At 45.4% G+C, this 14,782-nt stretch overlaps 1 protein-coding gene across 3 annotated transcripts in view; it reads right to left on the bottom strand.

Annotated features, from left to right (window-relative positions):
* Positions 1-1,508, bottom strand: part of LOC140910415 (cilia- and flagella-associated protein 337-like) — a 75,079-nt gene extending 73,571 nt beyond the window's left edge. For 2 of the 3 annotated variants that reach the window (XM_073341210.1, XM_073341219.1), the window contains exon 1: positions 1,295-1,502. In XM_073341210.1, the coding sequence (XP_073197311.1) occupies positions 1,295-1,362 (68 nt within the window). In that variant the 5' untranslated portion in view covers positions 1,363-1,502. Of the gene's footprint in view, positions 1-1,294 lie in introns of all 3 variants that reach the window. The other variant, XR_012158578.1, reaches the window with a different exon arrangement.
* Positions 1,509-14,782: the final 13,274 nt, after the last annotated feature.

Here is a 14,782-nt window from a genome sequence, read left to right as displayed (position 1 = left end):
TCCTGTTCTTTATAAGTAGGGATCTCACCAGGACTGTTTTAGAAGCACCTGGAAGCCTCCTCTTACAAAAGCAGATGTTGTCAAATGTCTAAGTTATGGGATGAGCTGCAGTTTAAGTCCCTTTTAGTCCCTCTTGAGTGGACCTCTCTGCAGACAGGTTTTGCTATCTTCACCCCTTCTGGAAAGGGCCACATAGTCCTACCATGCTTAGATGATGCTGCAGCCCTCCTGTTTACCAATTCGGATAACATGACAGCCCCAACTTTGGCACATTAGCCCTTTTCCTCCAAAAGCCTGTGACCAGTGGCTGATTAATGTAACTTCAAGACTTCTTCAAAAGAAACTATTACGTATTCAACCAAAGATACACAGCATGCAAAGCAAAAAGCCTGCATGCCTGGGTCTCACCTAAACTTTGTTCTTTCCTTCCAAGTTTTGGGTAAGTTCCACTCAGCCCAGTCCTCCTACACTTGGCCTGGGAAAGACAGACAGTCCCTACAATGTTCTCCTAGTGCAGGGGTGGGCAAACTACGGCCCGCAGGCCGCATCCAGCCAACCGACCTTTTAATCCGGCCCTGGAGCTCCCACCGGGGAGCTGGGTCGGGGGCTTGCCCCGCTCCATGGGTGACATGGCTCTGTGGAGCTCCCGGAAGCAGCGGCTTGTCCCCCCTCCACAATACACTACAGCAGTGGTGAGCCGGAACCAGGACAGACATGGGACCAGGACACAACCTTGTGCCCTGTGCATCAGGCTGGGTTCTGGGACAAATACAATGGCAGCAGCAGAAGAGGAAGAAGAAGAAGAAGAAAGGAAGGGGAATAACTACTGGCAATAACCAAGGGCATTAACAGGAAAGGGTTTAAAAAAAAGACCCTCAGGCTTCCCCCCAATGTCTATTGCAATGCTCCTTCCTTCCATCTCCTCCCTCGCGCTGTCCCGAGCAGCGCGGGACTTGGCACCGCTTTCTCTAAGCGCCCACAACAAAACCTTCCCCATGGCAGCAGCAAGCGCTCCGGGGCGGGAGCAGGCTAGCGACTCCCCAGGCTGCGCACAGCAGAGCGGGACCCAGCGGGGAGCGACGCCCCGAGCCCGCGCACAGCCCGGAGGGGAAGGCGCGCGGCGACGCCCCTCAGACATCTGGCTCCGCGGCTAGAGGAGGCGGGGCGGGGCGCAGCTGCGGCTCCTGGCCGGCGCAAGCCGCAGCCCTGGTTGCTTGACAACAGCGAGCCCACCACGCTGCTGCCGCCGGGGCTCGGCCCGGGCCCGCAGGCTGGAGGGGGAAAGGGGGCTCACCTGCCGCGGGGGAATGTTTCCAGCTTTCCGGATGCAGAGCGCGGTCGCGCTGCCTTCCTCAGAGCCATGGTCTCCGGGCACCCCCAGCCAAGCCCGCTCAGCGGCAGCAGCCCGTGCCCCGCCGCACTGCAGGGCGCTGCAGACCTGGCACGTGGGGTTGCTCCCCGCCCTGCTCCGCGGGCCTGGCACGTGAGGCCAAGGATTGCACTGGGCTGGCGGGAACAGCGCTGCAAAGTGCGATCACCCTTCTCCTCAGCTTAATGGTGCTCCTGCAGCGTGGTCTGCTGCCCGGGGCTGCGGCGCAGCCTCTGCAGAACGCATCTCTCCGGGGGCTGGCCCTCGGCCCCCTGGCTAAAAGGGAGAGGGGGTGCCGCAATAGTGAGCAAAAGAAGTAAAATTTCAGCGCTAGCCCTGATCTGAAGAGTTTATTAAAAATGCCCACAGAAGAGCAGCCCCTGCTTGGCAAAATTTAGTCACTTCATGTAATAAACAGAACTTTCCCCCAATCTATGGAGCTGTCAGTTATAGGCAGGAAAATGCCACCCTTGATTGACACTATGGGTAAATCATTTTTCCTCTCCCGCCCAGTCAGGGCAAGAGAAGATCAGAAAAGAATACGTGCAGCTATTGTCACTTGCTTTTAATTTCATTTTGCCAGGTTTCAAAAGAACAGCAAGGAGCAGGGTTGTTAAAGCTAGTGTGTTTTGCAAAAAAAGGCCGATTCCAGCACGGAATATACCCTGTCAAGGTTCCTCCCCCACTCTGAACTCTAGGGTACAGATGTGGGGACCTGCATGAAAAACCTCCTAAGCTTATCTTTACCAGATTAGGTCAAAACTTCCCCAAGGTACAAAATATTCCACCCGTTGTCCTTGGACTGGCCGCTACCACCACCAAACTAATACTGCTTACTGGGGAAGAGCTGTTTGGACGCGTCCTTCCCCCCAAAATACTTCCCAAAACCTTGCACCCCACTTCCTGGACAAGGTTTGGTAAAAAGCCTCACCAATTTGCCTAGTGACAGGTTTCAGAGTAACAGCCGTGTTAGTCTGTATTCGCAAAAAGAAAAGGAGTACTTGTGACACCTTAGAGACTAACCAATTTATTTGAGCATGAGCTTTCGTGAGCTACAGCTCACTTCATCAGATGCAAGTGATGAAGTGAGCTGTAGCTCACGAAAGCTTATGCTCTAATAAATTGGTTAGTCTCTAAGGTGCCACAAGTACTCCTTTTCAATTTGCCTAGGTGACTACAGACCCAGACCCTTGGATCTTAAGAACAATGAACAATCCTCCCAACACTTGCACCCCCCCTTTCCTGGGAAATGTTGGATAAAAAGCCTCACCAATTTGCATAGGTGACCACAGACCCAAACCCTTGGATCTGAGAACAATGAAAAAGCATTCAGTTTTTTACAAGAAGACTTTTAATAAAAAATAGAAGTAAATAGAAATAAAGAAATCCCCCCTGTAAAATCAGGATGGTAGATATCTTACAGGGTAATTAGATTCAAAAACATAGAGAACCCCTCTAGGCAAAACCTTAAGTTACAAAAAAGATACACAGACAGAAATAGTTATTCTATTCAGCACAATTCTTTTCTCAGCCATTTAAAGAAATCATAATCTAACACATACCTAGCTAGATTACTTACTAAAAGTTCTAAGACTCCATTCCTGGTCTATCCCCGGTAAAGACCAGCATATAGACAGACACAGACCCTTTGTTTCTCTCCCTCCTCCCAGCTTTTGAAAGTATCTTGTCTCCTCATTGGTCATTTTGGTCAGGTGCCAGCGAGGTTACCTTTAGCTTCTTAACCCTTTACAGGTGAGAGGAGCTTTCCCCTGGCCAGGAGGGATTTCAAAGGGGTTTACCCTTCCCTTTATATTTATGACATACCCAAGTTGAGATTAGCAAGGACGTTAGATATAGAAACATTTTGCTGATAAAAGAATCCCACCTCAGGGTGTCAGAGAGACAGTGTGAAAAGTAATACAATTTAAAACCCTGTAAAACAATCAGCCAGGTGGGTGAATCTACAAAGGTAGTTAGGTTTCAGAGTAACAGCCGTGTTAGTCTGTATTCGCAAAAAGAAAAGGAGTACTTGTGACACCTTAGAGACTAACCAATTTATTTGAGCATGAGCTTTCGTGAGCTACAGCTCATTTCATCGGATGCATACCGTGGAAACTGCAGCAGACTTTATATATACACAGAGAATATGAAACAATACCTCCTCCCACCCCACTGTCCTGCTGGTAATAGCTTATCTAAAGTGATCATCAGGTGGGCCATTTCCAGCACAAATCCAGGTTTTCTCACCCTCCACCCCCCCACACAAATTCACTCTCCTGCTGGTGATAGCCCATCCAAAGTGACAACTCTTTACACAATGTGCATGATAATCAAGTCGGGCTATTTCCTGCACAAATCCAGGTTTTCTCACATCCCCTCCCACCCCCATACACACACAAACTCACTCTCCTGCTGGTAATAGCTCATCCAAACTGACCACTCTCCAAGTTTAAATCCAAAAGTGGGATGGAAATTGTTGAAATCATGGTGGAATTCCTCAAGGGCTTCTTTTCCATGGGTCCAGATGATGAAGATGTCATCAATATAGCGCAAGTAGAGTAGGAGCTTTAGGGGACGAGAGCTGAGGAAGCGTTGTTCTAAATCAGCCATAAAAATGTTGGCATACTGTGGGGCCATGCGGGTACCCATAGCAGTGCCGCTGATCTGAAGGTATACATTGTCCCCAAATGTGAAATAGTTATGGGTAAGGACAAAGTCACAAAGTTCAGCCACCAGGTTAGCCGTGACATTATCGGGGATAGTGTTCTTGACGGCTTGTAGTCCATCTTTGTGTGGAATGTTGGTGTAGAGGGCTTCTACATCCATAGTGGCCAGGATGGTGTTATCAGGAAGATCACCGATGGATTGAAGTTTCCTCAGGAACCAGCAGGAGAGTGAATTTGTGTGTGGGGGTCGAGGGTGAGAAAACCTGGATTTGTGCTGGAAATGGCCCACCTGATGATCACTTTAGATAAGCTATTACCAGCAGGACAGTGGGGTGGGAGGAGGTATTGTTTCATATTCTCTGTGTATATATAAAGTCTGCTGCAGTTTCCACGGTATGCATCCGATGTGAGCTGTAGCTCACGAAAGCTCATGCTCAAATAAATTGGTTAGTCTCTAAGGTGCCACAAGTACTCCTTTTCTTTTTACAAAGGTAGTTAGGCACCTAATGGAATCAATAGAAACTACTCAGTGAATAGAACAGGAGTACTTGTGGCACCTTAGAGACTAACAAATTTATTAGAGCATAAGCTTTCGTGGGCTACAGCTCACTTCATCGGATGCATAGAATGGAACATATGGTAAGAAGATATATATATACATACAGAGAAGGTGGAAGTTGCCATACAAACTGTAGGAAGCTAATTAATTAAGATGAGCTATTATCAGCAGGAGAAAAAAACTTTTGTAGTGATAATCAAGATGGCCCATTTAGAATGTAACAGTGGCAGAATCAGGACCCATATGGGCAGAATATTTTAAAAAACTGAATGATGTGGAGTGGCCCAACAACTGCCCATCAAAACCCATGGAGAGAGGGAGTATCAGCATTGTTCCCTTTGTTCTTTTATTAATATGGTAGAACACATACCTCTGTGATTCAAAGCTACTGCATCTCCCTCCAGAGAACATCCTTTAAAGTTATGGGTAACACTATGTGTTTGTCTGTGTCATGTTTTTCATGAGAGAGACAAGATATGTGACATGATGGGGGGGGTTTTGGTGGTGGAAGGTACAAGCTTTCAAGCTTTACAGAGCTCTTCTTTTGGTCTGAGAAAGAGTGTCTAAACTAAATGCAGATTAGGACAGATTGGCGGAGACCACTTGAGATGTAATCCATAACTGAGGGTTAGGTTGTTAAGCATAACCATAATAATAACTTTCATGACATTAACCATACAGAAGCCACCCGACTTACCCAATCGTTCTGTTCTGGAAAGCCTTGCGTAACTTGAATTTTGTGTAAGTCAGAAACGTATAGCTGTACATTACGCAAAAATTTCCACAACTCGAAAATCCTATTTCTGGCTTATGGAACTTTTTCCGTAAGTGCGAGTTTGTGTAAGTCGGGTCTTGCATAACCCAGGGAGTGTCTGTATAACTTGTCTTTCCCTTCCACACCCCACACTATAGAAGTCTTGGAGTGAAATCCTGGCCCCACTGAAATCAATGGAAATTCTGCCATTGACTCCAGTGGGGCCAGGATTTCACCCATTATCTTTAAACTCATTAATAAGGAAGGTTTTGCCATGAATTAAAAAAGAATCCAAGAATGCCTGTATGTATGTCCAGTACAGTGCAATATGGGACAGTGACCTGGATATTTTGCTCTAAATAAGTTTACCCATGACTTTTGCATTTTTTCTATAAATTCGTGACTCTTACTTCTTTATTTTATTTCCCATGACAGCCTGAGTTACTAAGGTTCCAAATTATTTACCATTAAGTTATTTTCTATGTTAAAAATTTCTATTTAAAACTAATATTTGGAATACGTTCATTTTACATTACTTTATTTGCATACCTATTCTAAAATTTGCTTTTAATCAATCAGTTGCTAATGGTTAGCAAACATTTCCTCCTTTTTATATATCAACTTAAATCTTGATAAGTGTTTCTTTAGCCTTTGTTAATGTGTTAATTGTTTATTTTTATGTTGTTAATTGGCCATTGCTCTTTGTTTGCTAAATGCTTCATGAACTTTTTTCATCCTACAGGAGGGAGCATAACTTGTCTCTAGCCTCTTTTGAATCTGGCCATTGTTGGTGCAAGAGACATCTCCTCTGGAGCTTATACCCCCTAAAATAGAATTCCTAATCACTTCATTGCCATTCTGTCTCATAACAATCTCAGCTAGAATACAAGATCTCTTATCTGTAAATTCCTCACACCCTAACTTCTGTAACAGGGATATATTTAAGGACCTAAAGTCAGTGGGAGTTTTGCCCAAGTTAGAATTGCAAGATCAGGCCCTAAGACTGTAAAGCATTTTGAAATTTGAGCACTTATCCTACAAACACTTACACTAGACAATATGGTAGCATAACTTCATTGTGTAGTATGTATATTTATTGTCTTGCCAACAAACTAAGGCACTAGTCCTGCAGACTCTTAAGCACAATTTTAAGTTTCAATGGGAATACTCCTGTGCTTAAAGTTAAGCATGTGTATAAACAGGAGTATTCCCATTGAAACAGGATCCGGGCTACAGTTTGTAGGTAAGACACTATACATAAAGTCTTCTGTCATATGGCTTCTGATGGTGCAAACAAATATTGGGTAAGCAATGTCGCCACTTTAACACGGTAGCATCATCTGGAGACATCAAGCACATCCATCCACCATCAAGATGATAAAGAGGAGGAGGGCAGTCCATAACCAGATGACACACTGTTTGTTCCTGAGCTCCACTGGGTCAAGGCAGGGAGCTCAAGAAGCCCTAGGGGTAAAGACGTAAATTAAGATATTCGTGACCACAACCTATCCTGTTGTAACAAAGAAGCATCTTTTGGTTCAGATGGTTGTTCTGAGGGAAACAGAAACAAACAGGGTTGTTCTGAGGCGGCAGGTTTGTATAATTTTTGGTGGTGCCCAGAACAGGTCCAAGTCTCCGCCCCCCCACCCCAACACACACACATCTGCCTTGTAAGCCAAAATATATATTTTAAAATAATGTAAAAATGTGAGGGCTCTGGGGTGGGGCTGGTGATGAGGGGTTGAGGGTGTAGGAGGGGCTCAGGCAGAGGGTTGGGGGGTGGGGTGAGGGCTGTGGTGTGGGGCCAGGGATGAGGGGTTCACGATGCAGGAGCGGGCTCAGGGTTGGAGCAGAGGGTTAGGGGATGAGGGCTCTGGCTGGGGCTGGGGATGAGGGGTTTGGAGTGTGGGAGTGGCTCAGGGCTAGGACAGAGGGTTGGGGTGAGAGGGGTGAGGGCTCTGGCTGTGGGTGTAGGCTCTGGGGTGGGGCTGGGCTGGGGATGAGGAGTTTGGAGTGCAGGCAGGCCAGAGAAGGACAAGCACTAGTAGTTGGGGGGTGTTAGGAGCCTGCACCCTGCGGTGGCAGTTGATGCTGGGAGCCAGCAGAGGGGAGGCAGCATATGGAGCTGCAGGGGAGTGGTAGAGATGCTCTGGGGCCCCAGGAGAAGTGTGCAGGGGCAGCAAGCAGAGGCCGGGGGACACTTGGGGGAGGTGTGTGGGGGCAGCAGGGGGGCCAGGGGAGAGACCCGGCCCCAAACATTGGTGGAGCTGGGCCCTCAGGCCCTGAACATTGCTGGAGCCCAGGCACTACAGGCTCATATAACTCGTGTGCCCTGCTGAGGGGCATGCGACAGCTGATCCGGATAGACTAGAGAGTGCAGATCTGAATTGTATATCTGCCAAAAAATGCACCATCGATCCAAAATATAGTTGTCAAGGTTCCTTCCCCACTCTGAACTCTAGGGTACAGATGTGGGGACCTGCATGAAAGACCGCCTAAGCTTATTCTTACCAGCTTAGGTTAAAAACTTCCTCAAGGTACAAACTTTGCCTTGTCCTTGAACCCTATGCTGCCACCACCAAGCGTGTTAAACAAACAGGGAAAGAGCCCACTTGGAGATGTCTTCCCCCCAAAACATCCCCCCAAGCCCTACACCCCCTTTAATGGGGAAGGCTTGATAAAAATCCTCACCAATGTGCATAGGTGAACACAGACCCAAACCCTTGGATCTTAAGAACAATGAAAAAGTGATCAGGATCTTAAAAGAAGAATTTTAATTAAAGTAAAAGAATCACCTCTGTAAAATCAGGATGGTAACTATCTTACAGGGTAATCAGAGTCAAAACATAGAAAATCCCTCTAGGCAAAACCTTAAGTTACAAAAAGACACAAAAACAGGAATATACATTCCATTCAGCACAGCTATTTTACCAGCCATTAAACAAAAGAAAATCTAACGCATTTCTAGCTAGATTGCTTACTAACTTTTTACAGGAGTTCTGAAGAGCATTCCTGATCTGTTCCCGGCAAAAGCATCACACAGACAGACAGACCTTTTGTTCCCACCCTCCAGCTTTGAAAGTAACTTGTCTCCTCATTGGTCATTTTGGTCAGGTGCCAGCGAGGTTATCCTAGCTTCTTAACCCTTTACAGGTGAAAGGGTTTTGCCTCTGGCCAGGAGGGATTTTATAGTTCTGTATACAGAAAGGTGGTTACCCTTCCCTTTATATGTATGACAATAGTCCTGTGCAACCTGTGGTGCTTTTTTTTAAAAAGGTCATGTCTGATTTACTAAGAGGCATGGCTATTTTAGAAAAGAAAACTTTAACAGGCTTTTTTTGATGTGGCTCTGAGATGAAATTGTGAAGTAGGCAGTCTTGATAGTTGGCTGCACACAGTAAGGTGGCCAGGGCCCTCCCTTCATACCTAATTATCGGGAGAACAGTGCCAGCCATGACCTGAAGGTTGGAAACTGAAGTTGCCCTGGTCACCTCGGTCATGATATGAAGGGCTCAGTTGATCACTGAATCCAGCTTGCCACAATGATTATTAGAGTCCCAAGCTGCTGCACAGTATTCAGTAGGTGCAATAATTAGGGCGTTGGTACATGTCCACAAGGTTGCTGTGCTAGCTCCCCATGAGTTGTTGACAAACTTGCAGAGGAGTATGACTCTTGACTGGATTTAGCCTGTCTTCTTGACCTGTTGTTGAAAGCACAGAGCGCATTCAAGCTTTATCCCCAAATAAGTAGGGTACAGTTGGTTGACGGTGCAGAAGGACCTGGAGCTGGCAATGAGCTCAACTCGATGATGAGTTGAAACAAGATGACGCTGTCTTCAGTGTGTTTTTTGAGTCTTCACTTCAAAAAATACTTGGCTGAAGTCTCGAGGTCAGATAACAGGCAGGACTCCAGCTCCTCAAAGCTCCTTCTGCCTATTGACAGGCAGATGTCATCAGTGTACATAAACTTTGTTGTTGAGGAGGGTGGCAGGTCAGCTGTGTCTATCTATCTATCTATAAAAGAGGTACTCCTGAGGGAATTCTGCACCAAAAAATTAAAAATTCTGAAAAATTCTGCATATTTTATTTGTCAAAGTAACACAAGATAATCACTCCAGTTCAATTATTTTGATAATTTATTTCAAAATACTTGTCAGCAAGTATGTCTGTAACAATACAGACAAAAAAAAAGATTTTTTTTAACAAATAGATTCCTTACTAGACATATTAATACTGAACTTTGAGTAATTCATTTAAACTACAACACAGAAACGTATTTCCTGCACCTGTCAGAAGCAGTGCAAAGGTGTGATGTTCCCCTCTGGTGTTGTCTAGACCAGTGGTCTGCTAGGCCACTCCAATCCTTGACTCTGGGAGCTCTGCTGTGAGAACCCCCACTCCTGGGCTGTTCACGCACAGCCTCTGGATGTAAGCTGCTCCCAGCTACTTGCAAGCGAATGACACTACCCAATATCTCCAGTTCCAGACACAACCGTAGGAACCTCTGTCTTGCCGTGTCCAGTTATGCCCGCTGGACACTGCAAGCTTATATAAGTTTGTCAATTTAACAAAGAAATTGATATGTACCAGGCTTGTTATCCCAAGGGGAGCCTCTGTCACACTGCAAACCAAACGCACTGCTTCAGGTAGAATAAACAAACAAATGTATTAACTATAAAGATAGATTTTCAGTGATAATAAGTCAAAGCACAACAAGTCAGATTTGGTCTAATGAAATAAAAGCAAAATGCATTCTAAGCTGATCTTAACACTTTCAGTGTCCTTACAAACTTAGATGCTTCTCACCACAGGCTGGCTGGTTACTTTTCAGTCAGGCTCTCCCCTTTGATCAGCGCTTCAGTCGCTTGGTGTGGTGTCTGTAGATGTAGGTGGAAGAGAGAGAGCCAGCATGGCAACTGTCTCTCCCTTTTATCATGTCCTTTCTTCCCTCCTGGCTTTGCCCCCCACCTTCAGAGTCAGGGGAGCATTACTGAATCTCTCTAAGCAAGGTTGAGCAAATTCCCTGGTGTGGCCTCATACAGGTGAGTCATCGCATTGTAGCTCTCTTGCTGGACAATGGCTGTTGATGAGTTGATTGACACCCCACCTGGGTGTTGCATACTTTCCTTGCTGTTGCCTCTGCGGAGCTAATATCTGGCTGATTCCCCCAACTTACAGCCTGTTTTAGTGACAACCATACCACACAACTTATAACTTCATATGCATTAATGATACACATATATGGATAGAGAAATGACTTTCAGCAGATCATAACCTTTCCCCGATACCTTACAAGGCATGCTTTATATGTAAGATCACAATTATATGAAAATGAGGAATATGCGGGTTACATTATGGTCCCCCAAGGTATACAATGTCACAAAAGGCTTGGGGGAATCAGGGGCAATGGAGCAGTTGAGGGAGAGGAAAGGAGCCTGGAATGAACCTGGTGGGTTGTTGGGTGTGGGTGGGAAAGGTATGGAACAGGAGTTTTTTGGGGGGGACAGAGAGGGGGGAGAAGGGAGGCATTGTTAGGGAATTGGGGAGCCTCCCCATGCAGACCCTGGCTGACCCCAAACCTCTCCTTTGCAGTCAGGCACATCTGACCCTGTCCCCACACACACACCCCATCCCCATGTGGCCCTGCAGCCTTCTTCCCCCATCTCCACGTGGCCCTGCACCCCCACTCCTATTTGGCCCCTGGCTCAATGCTGTCACCCCACTAGCTCCTGAGCCCGTGCTCCAGGGTATCACACTCACTAGCCATTTTGAACCCTGGTTTGTGACCCTCCCTGCCCCCTCCCTCCAGCAGCCCTGTGTGCCCCACTCTGCCTGTGCTAACTTGGCTCCACAGGCAGAGTGCTGTGATGAACTTCTACTTCTGGGGGAATTCTGCGCCACTGCACACAATTTTTTTTCCCTGCAGAAAACACATTCTGCCTGAGAAGTGCCGCAGTTCCGCCTTTTGCCCACGACAGGCCGCTGTGGTGCCAGAACAGCCAGCAGCTGGCTGCATTCTTGCTGCTGGCTGTTCTGGCGCCACAGCCGCCTCCGGCAGGCGAAAAACAGAACTGCAGCACTTCTCAGGCAGAATGTGTTTTCTGCAGGGAAAAAAAATCTGTGGCAGGACATGAATTATGGGCGTGTGCAGTATTCCCCCAGGAGTAAAGAGTATTGGAGGGAGTACAGATCCTTACAGAAATCCATTGTTCATATGACACTGGGGACTTGAACCATCTCCACACTTGACAATCACTGTTCTGTTAGAAATCAATGTGATGCTGTATGATTGAATATGACCATTTATATTATTGTTGCTAGCACTGTTATACAATTGCAACAAATCTTATGCAAAGTATGGCATGTAAGGTATCAATGAAAAGTTGTAATCTGCTAAGTATGATAGTTCTGTTTATATCTTTATATCTGAAGTTATGAATATTGGCTATGTATCTGTATCTCAGAAATGTGTTGTATGCCTGGCTCACACCTTCTCTCCCCCTCCCCCCCCATAGATTTACATCAGGGCTAGACAGCTATGTTTTGATGGCCCATTAAGGACACTCAGCTCACAATGGGCCTGTGACTTTCCTCTCCAGCCTCTGATCACTCAATCACCAACATACAAAGTCACTCCCAGCTGAGTACATGAATGCTATGCCCAGCCAGCCATGAATATATACAGGGTGACACCAGCATATCTCTCAGTCCCAGTCTTGCCCCCCAAAAATGTGCATCTTGTACCATTCAGTAGCCCACTGGAGCGTACAAGCTCATATATTACTCCATCATTCCAACAAAGGGTAATAAATATGCACCAGCTTTGTTGTCTCAAGTGGAGCCTTCCCAAACCCTTCAATCCAAATTCACTGTTTTAGATAAAACAGTAAAACAAGTTTATTAACTTGAAAAAGATATATATTTAAGTGATTTACAAGTGAAAAGGCATAAAAGTCAGAGTTGGTTACAAAAGAAATAAAAAGATAAATTTGCAAGCTAATTCCTAAACTTTACAAAGGCTAATAAATGTAAAAGCAAAAAGATTTCTCTCACCCAAAAGCTTTCAACAGTCTGTACTGGCTGGAAAAACCTCCAGAGGACCACTCCCTCTAGTTCAATGATGTCTTTCAAGGGATCTTACTGCCATCAGTAGGGATGGGGGAGGAGAGGTATCTAGAGCAGGGGTGGCCAACCTCAGAAGGAGCCAGAATTTACCAATGTACATTGCCAAAGAGTCACAGTAATACGTCAGCAGCCCCGCATCAGCTTCCCTCCCCATTCCCAGCGCCTCCCACCCACTGGCAGCCCCGCCAATCAGCACCTCCCCCTCCCTCCCCGCACCTCCCGATCAGCTGTTTCATGGTGTGCAGGGGGGGGGCGGGAAGGGGTGGAGTGGGGGCAAAGCATGTGGCAGAGCCAGGGGTTGAGCAGTGAGCACCCCCTGGCACATTGCAAGGTTGGCACCTGTAGCTCCAGCCCTGGAGTCGGTGTCTATACAAGGAGCCGCATATTAACTTCTGAAGAGCCCCATGTGGCTCCAGAGCCACAGGTTGGCCACCCCTGGTCTAGACGCACCTTTGCTGGATCATGGGGTCAGGCAATTCCATGGCGTACATGAGCTGCCAACTGTCCTTCCGGTGTGAATTGTAAATTTCTTCTTTACAACTCCCCTGCTGGCAAATCCCCAGTTAAGCATGTAATGGCTATTTAGCACTTTGCTGGCATGCCAGTGTGGCTTTGTCTCCGAGGAAATGGCTTAGGAGCGTTATCCAGAATTACAACATATTTCCGTAGCAATCTTACAGCAAAATCTCATAATTTCACATGCAGTGTTGTTACACACATTTCAACAAGATAATAATATTCATCAGATTATGAGTTTATAAATGAGTTTTTAAAGGTACACTTTGTACAAAATATATCATAACCATATAGAAGTGATGAACACGAAGTACAGTGTGTCACATGAATGCGTCAAATAAAAGCTGTCAGTCTAATCAGCTGATCCTCAGCATTATGGCCTGGTTGGAACCCTGCCTGATACTGAGGTAACTGTGGGGCAATTAAAGGCAATAGTCATTTAAGTACTAGTCTCTCAAACAGCTTAAAAGTTATGCTGATCATAGTGATTGGATGATAGTCCTTTGAGTCATCTGCCTTCCTTCTAGGCTTGAGAAGTGCCAGTACATGTTACCTTTGGAACTGTACTGCATTCCAAACAAGTATTATAGAGTCTTACCAGAAAGTCACAACAAGATGAACTCCTCTGATGCAGGAATTCCCCAAAAAGTTATGCTGCAGTGTATAGTCCATCTGATCAAGTGTAATAAGTACCACATAATTTGTTCATATGAATTCTTGTAATAACAGTCATTTTCCCAACAAAATACTCAATCAAAATACTTTATTTAGAAAGGCAAAACATTTAGAGAGGCAAAAGGTACAGTTCTTTACTAAAAGACGATCAAATGCATGGAAGATAAAACAGTGACTTTTAAGAACTAGTTAAGGGAACTCAAAATTCCCTATTCTGTTGTGTTATCCAGCATACAAAGAACAAACCAGGTATTTTCAGTCCAGATTACTTATTTCAGATTAAGGAAATACAGAGTGAGAAAACATATAAAGTCTTCATGAGAGCACAAAAAATGACTTTCTCAGAAACATTTTGCATCAAAAATAAAACACACAATAGTAAGTCCCTCATAACCACAACTGCAGCAAGCAGAGACCTTTTATACATTTCAAGGTTCAGTATACAGCAAACAGAATGACAGCCTCTTTTTTGAGTTACATGACCATCCATACATAACTTTATATTGGATATAAATTCACTATCTCTGCTGCTAGTACATATCTACCAACCATAGAAATAAGGGCCTTGTTTTTCTTTGTGTTTGCTCTGAGTGTTGCTTTTAATGCTCTCACTGATGCATTTTCCTTCCTTCAGCATATGAGATGTTGCCTTGAGTCTAGTGTTACATGATGACCTCAGTGTCAATTATATTAAATTTCGGAATGAGACATTCTTCTGTGACCCTTAGCCATATTACTGTGATCTTCCACGTCTTGCAGCCCATTCACAAGCAGTGACTACAAGCCTTATAAGACTTTCTGAAGTATCTGATAATACTGCTGATTTGCTGTTTGCCTCAAAAGCTCATTTCAGTGTTTTAGCAGCTACCACTATTTAACTATTAATAGGTGAGATGTCTTCATTTTCTTTTCTTAATCTTTCAGTAATTATTGGGTCCCTGCCTACAACCATCTGGACTTTGTGCACGACAATTGCACAGTGGTTGCGCAGACTGACATCCTCCTTCCAAACACAAGGGCATGGGATGGAGCACTAGTATCCATTTCAAGCAATACTACCTCTATGTATCAGGTTAGGCCAGAAGAGTCACATAGTCATTGGGTCTCCTTGCAAAAGC

Source organism: Lepidochelys kempii, chromosome 1 (genome assembly GCF_965140265.1).
Source record: "Lepidochelys kempii isolate rLepKem1 chromosome 1, rLepKem1.hap2, whole genome shotgun sequence".
Lineage (NCBI taxonomy): Eukaryota > Metazoa > Chordata > Testudines > Cheloniidae > Lepidochelys > Lepidochelys kempii.
Note: the sequence above shows the minus strand (reverse complement) of the source record. Positions and strands in the feature narration are given on the sequence as shown.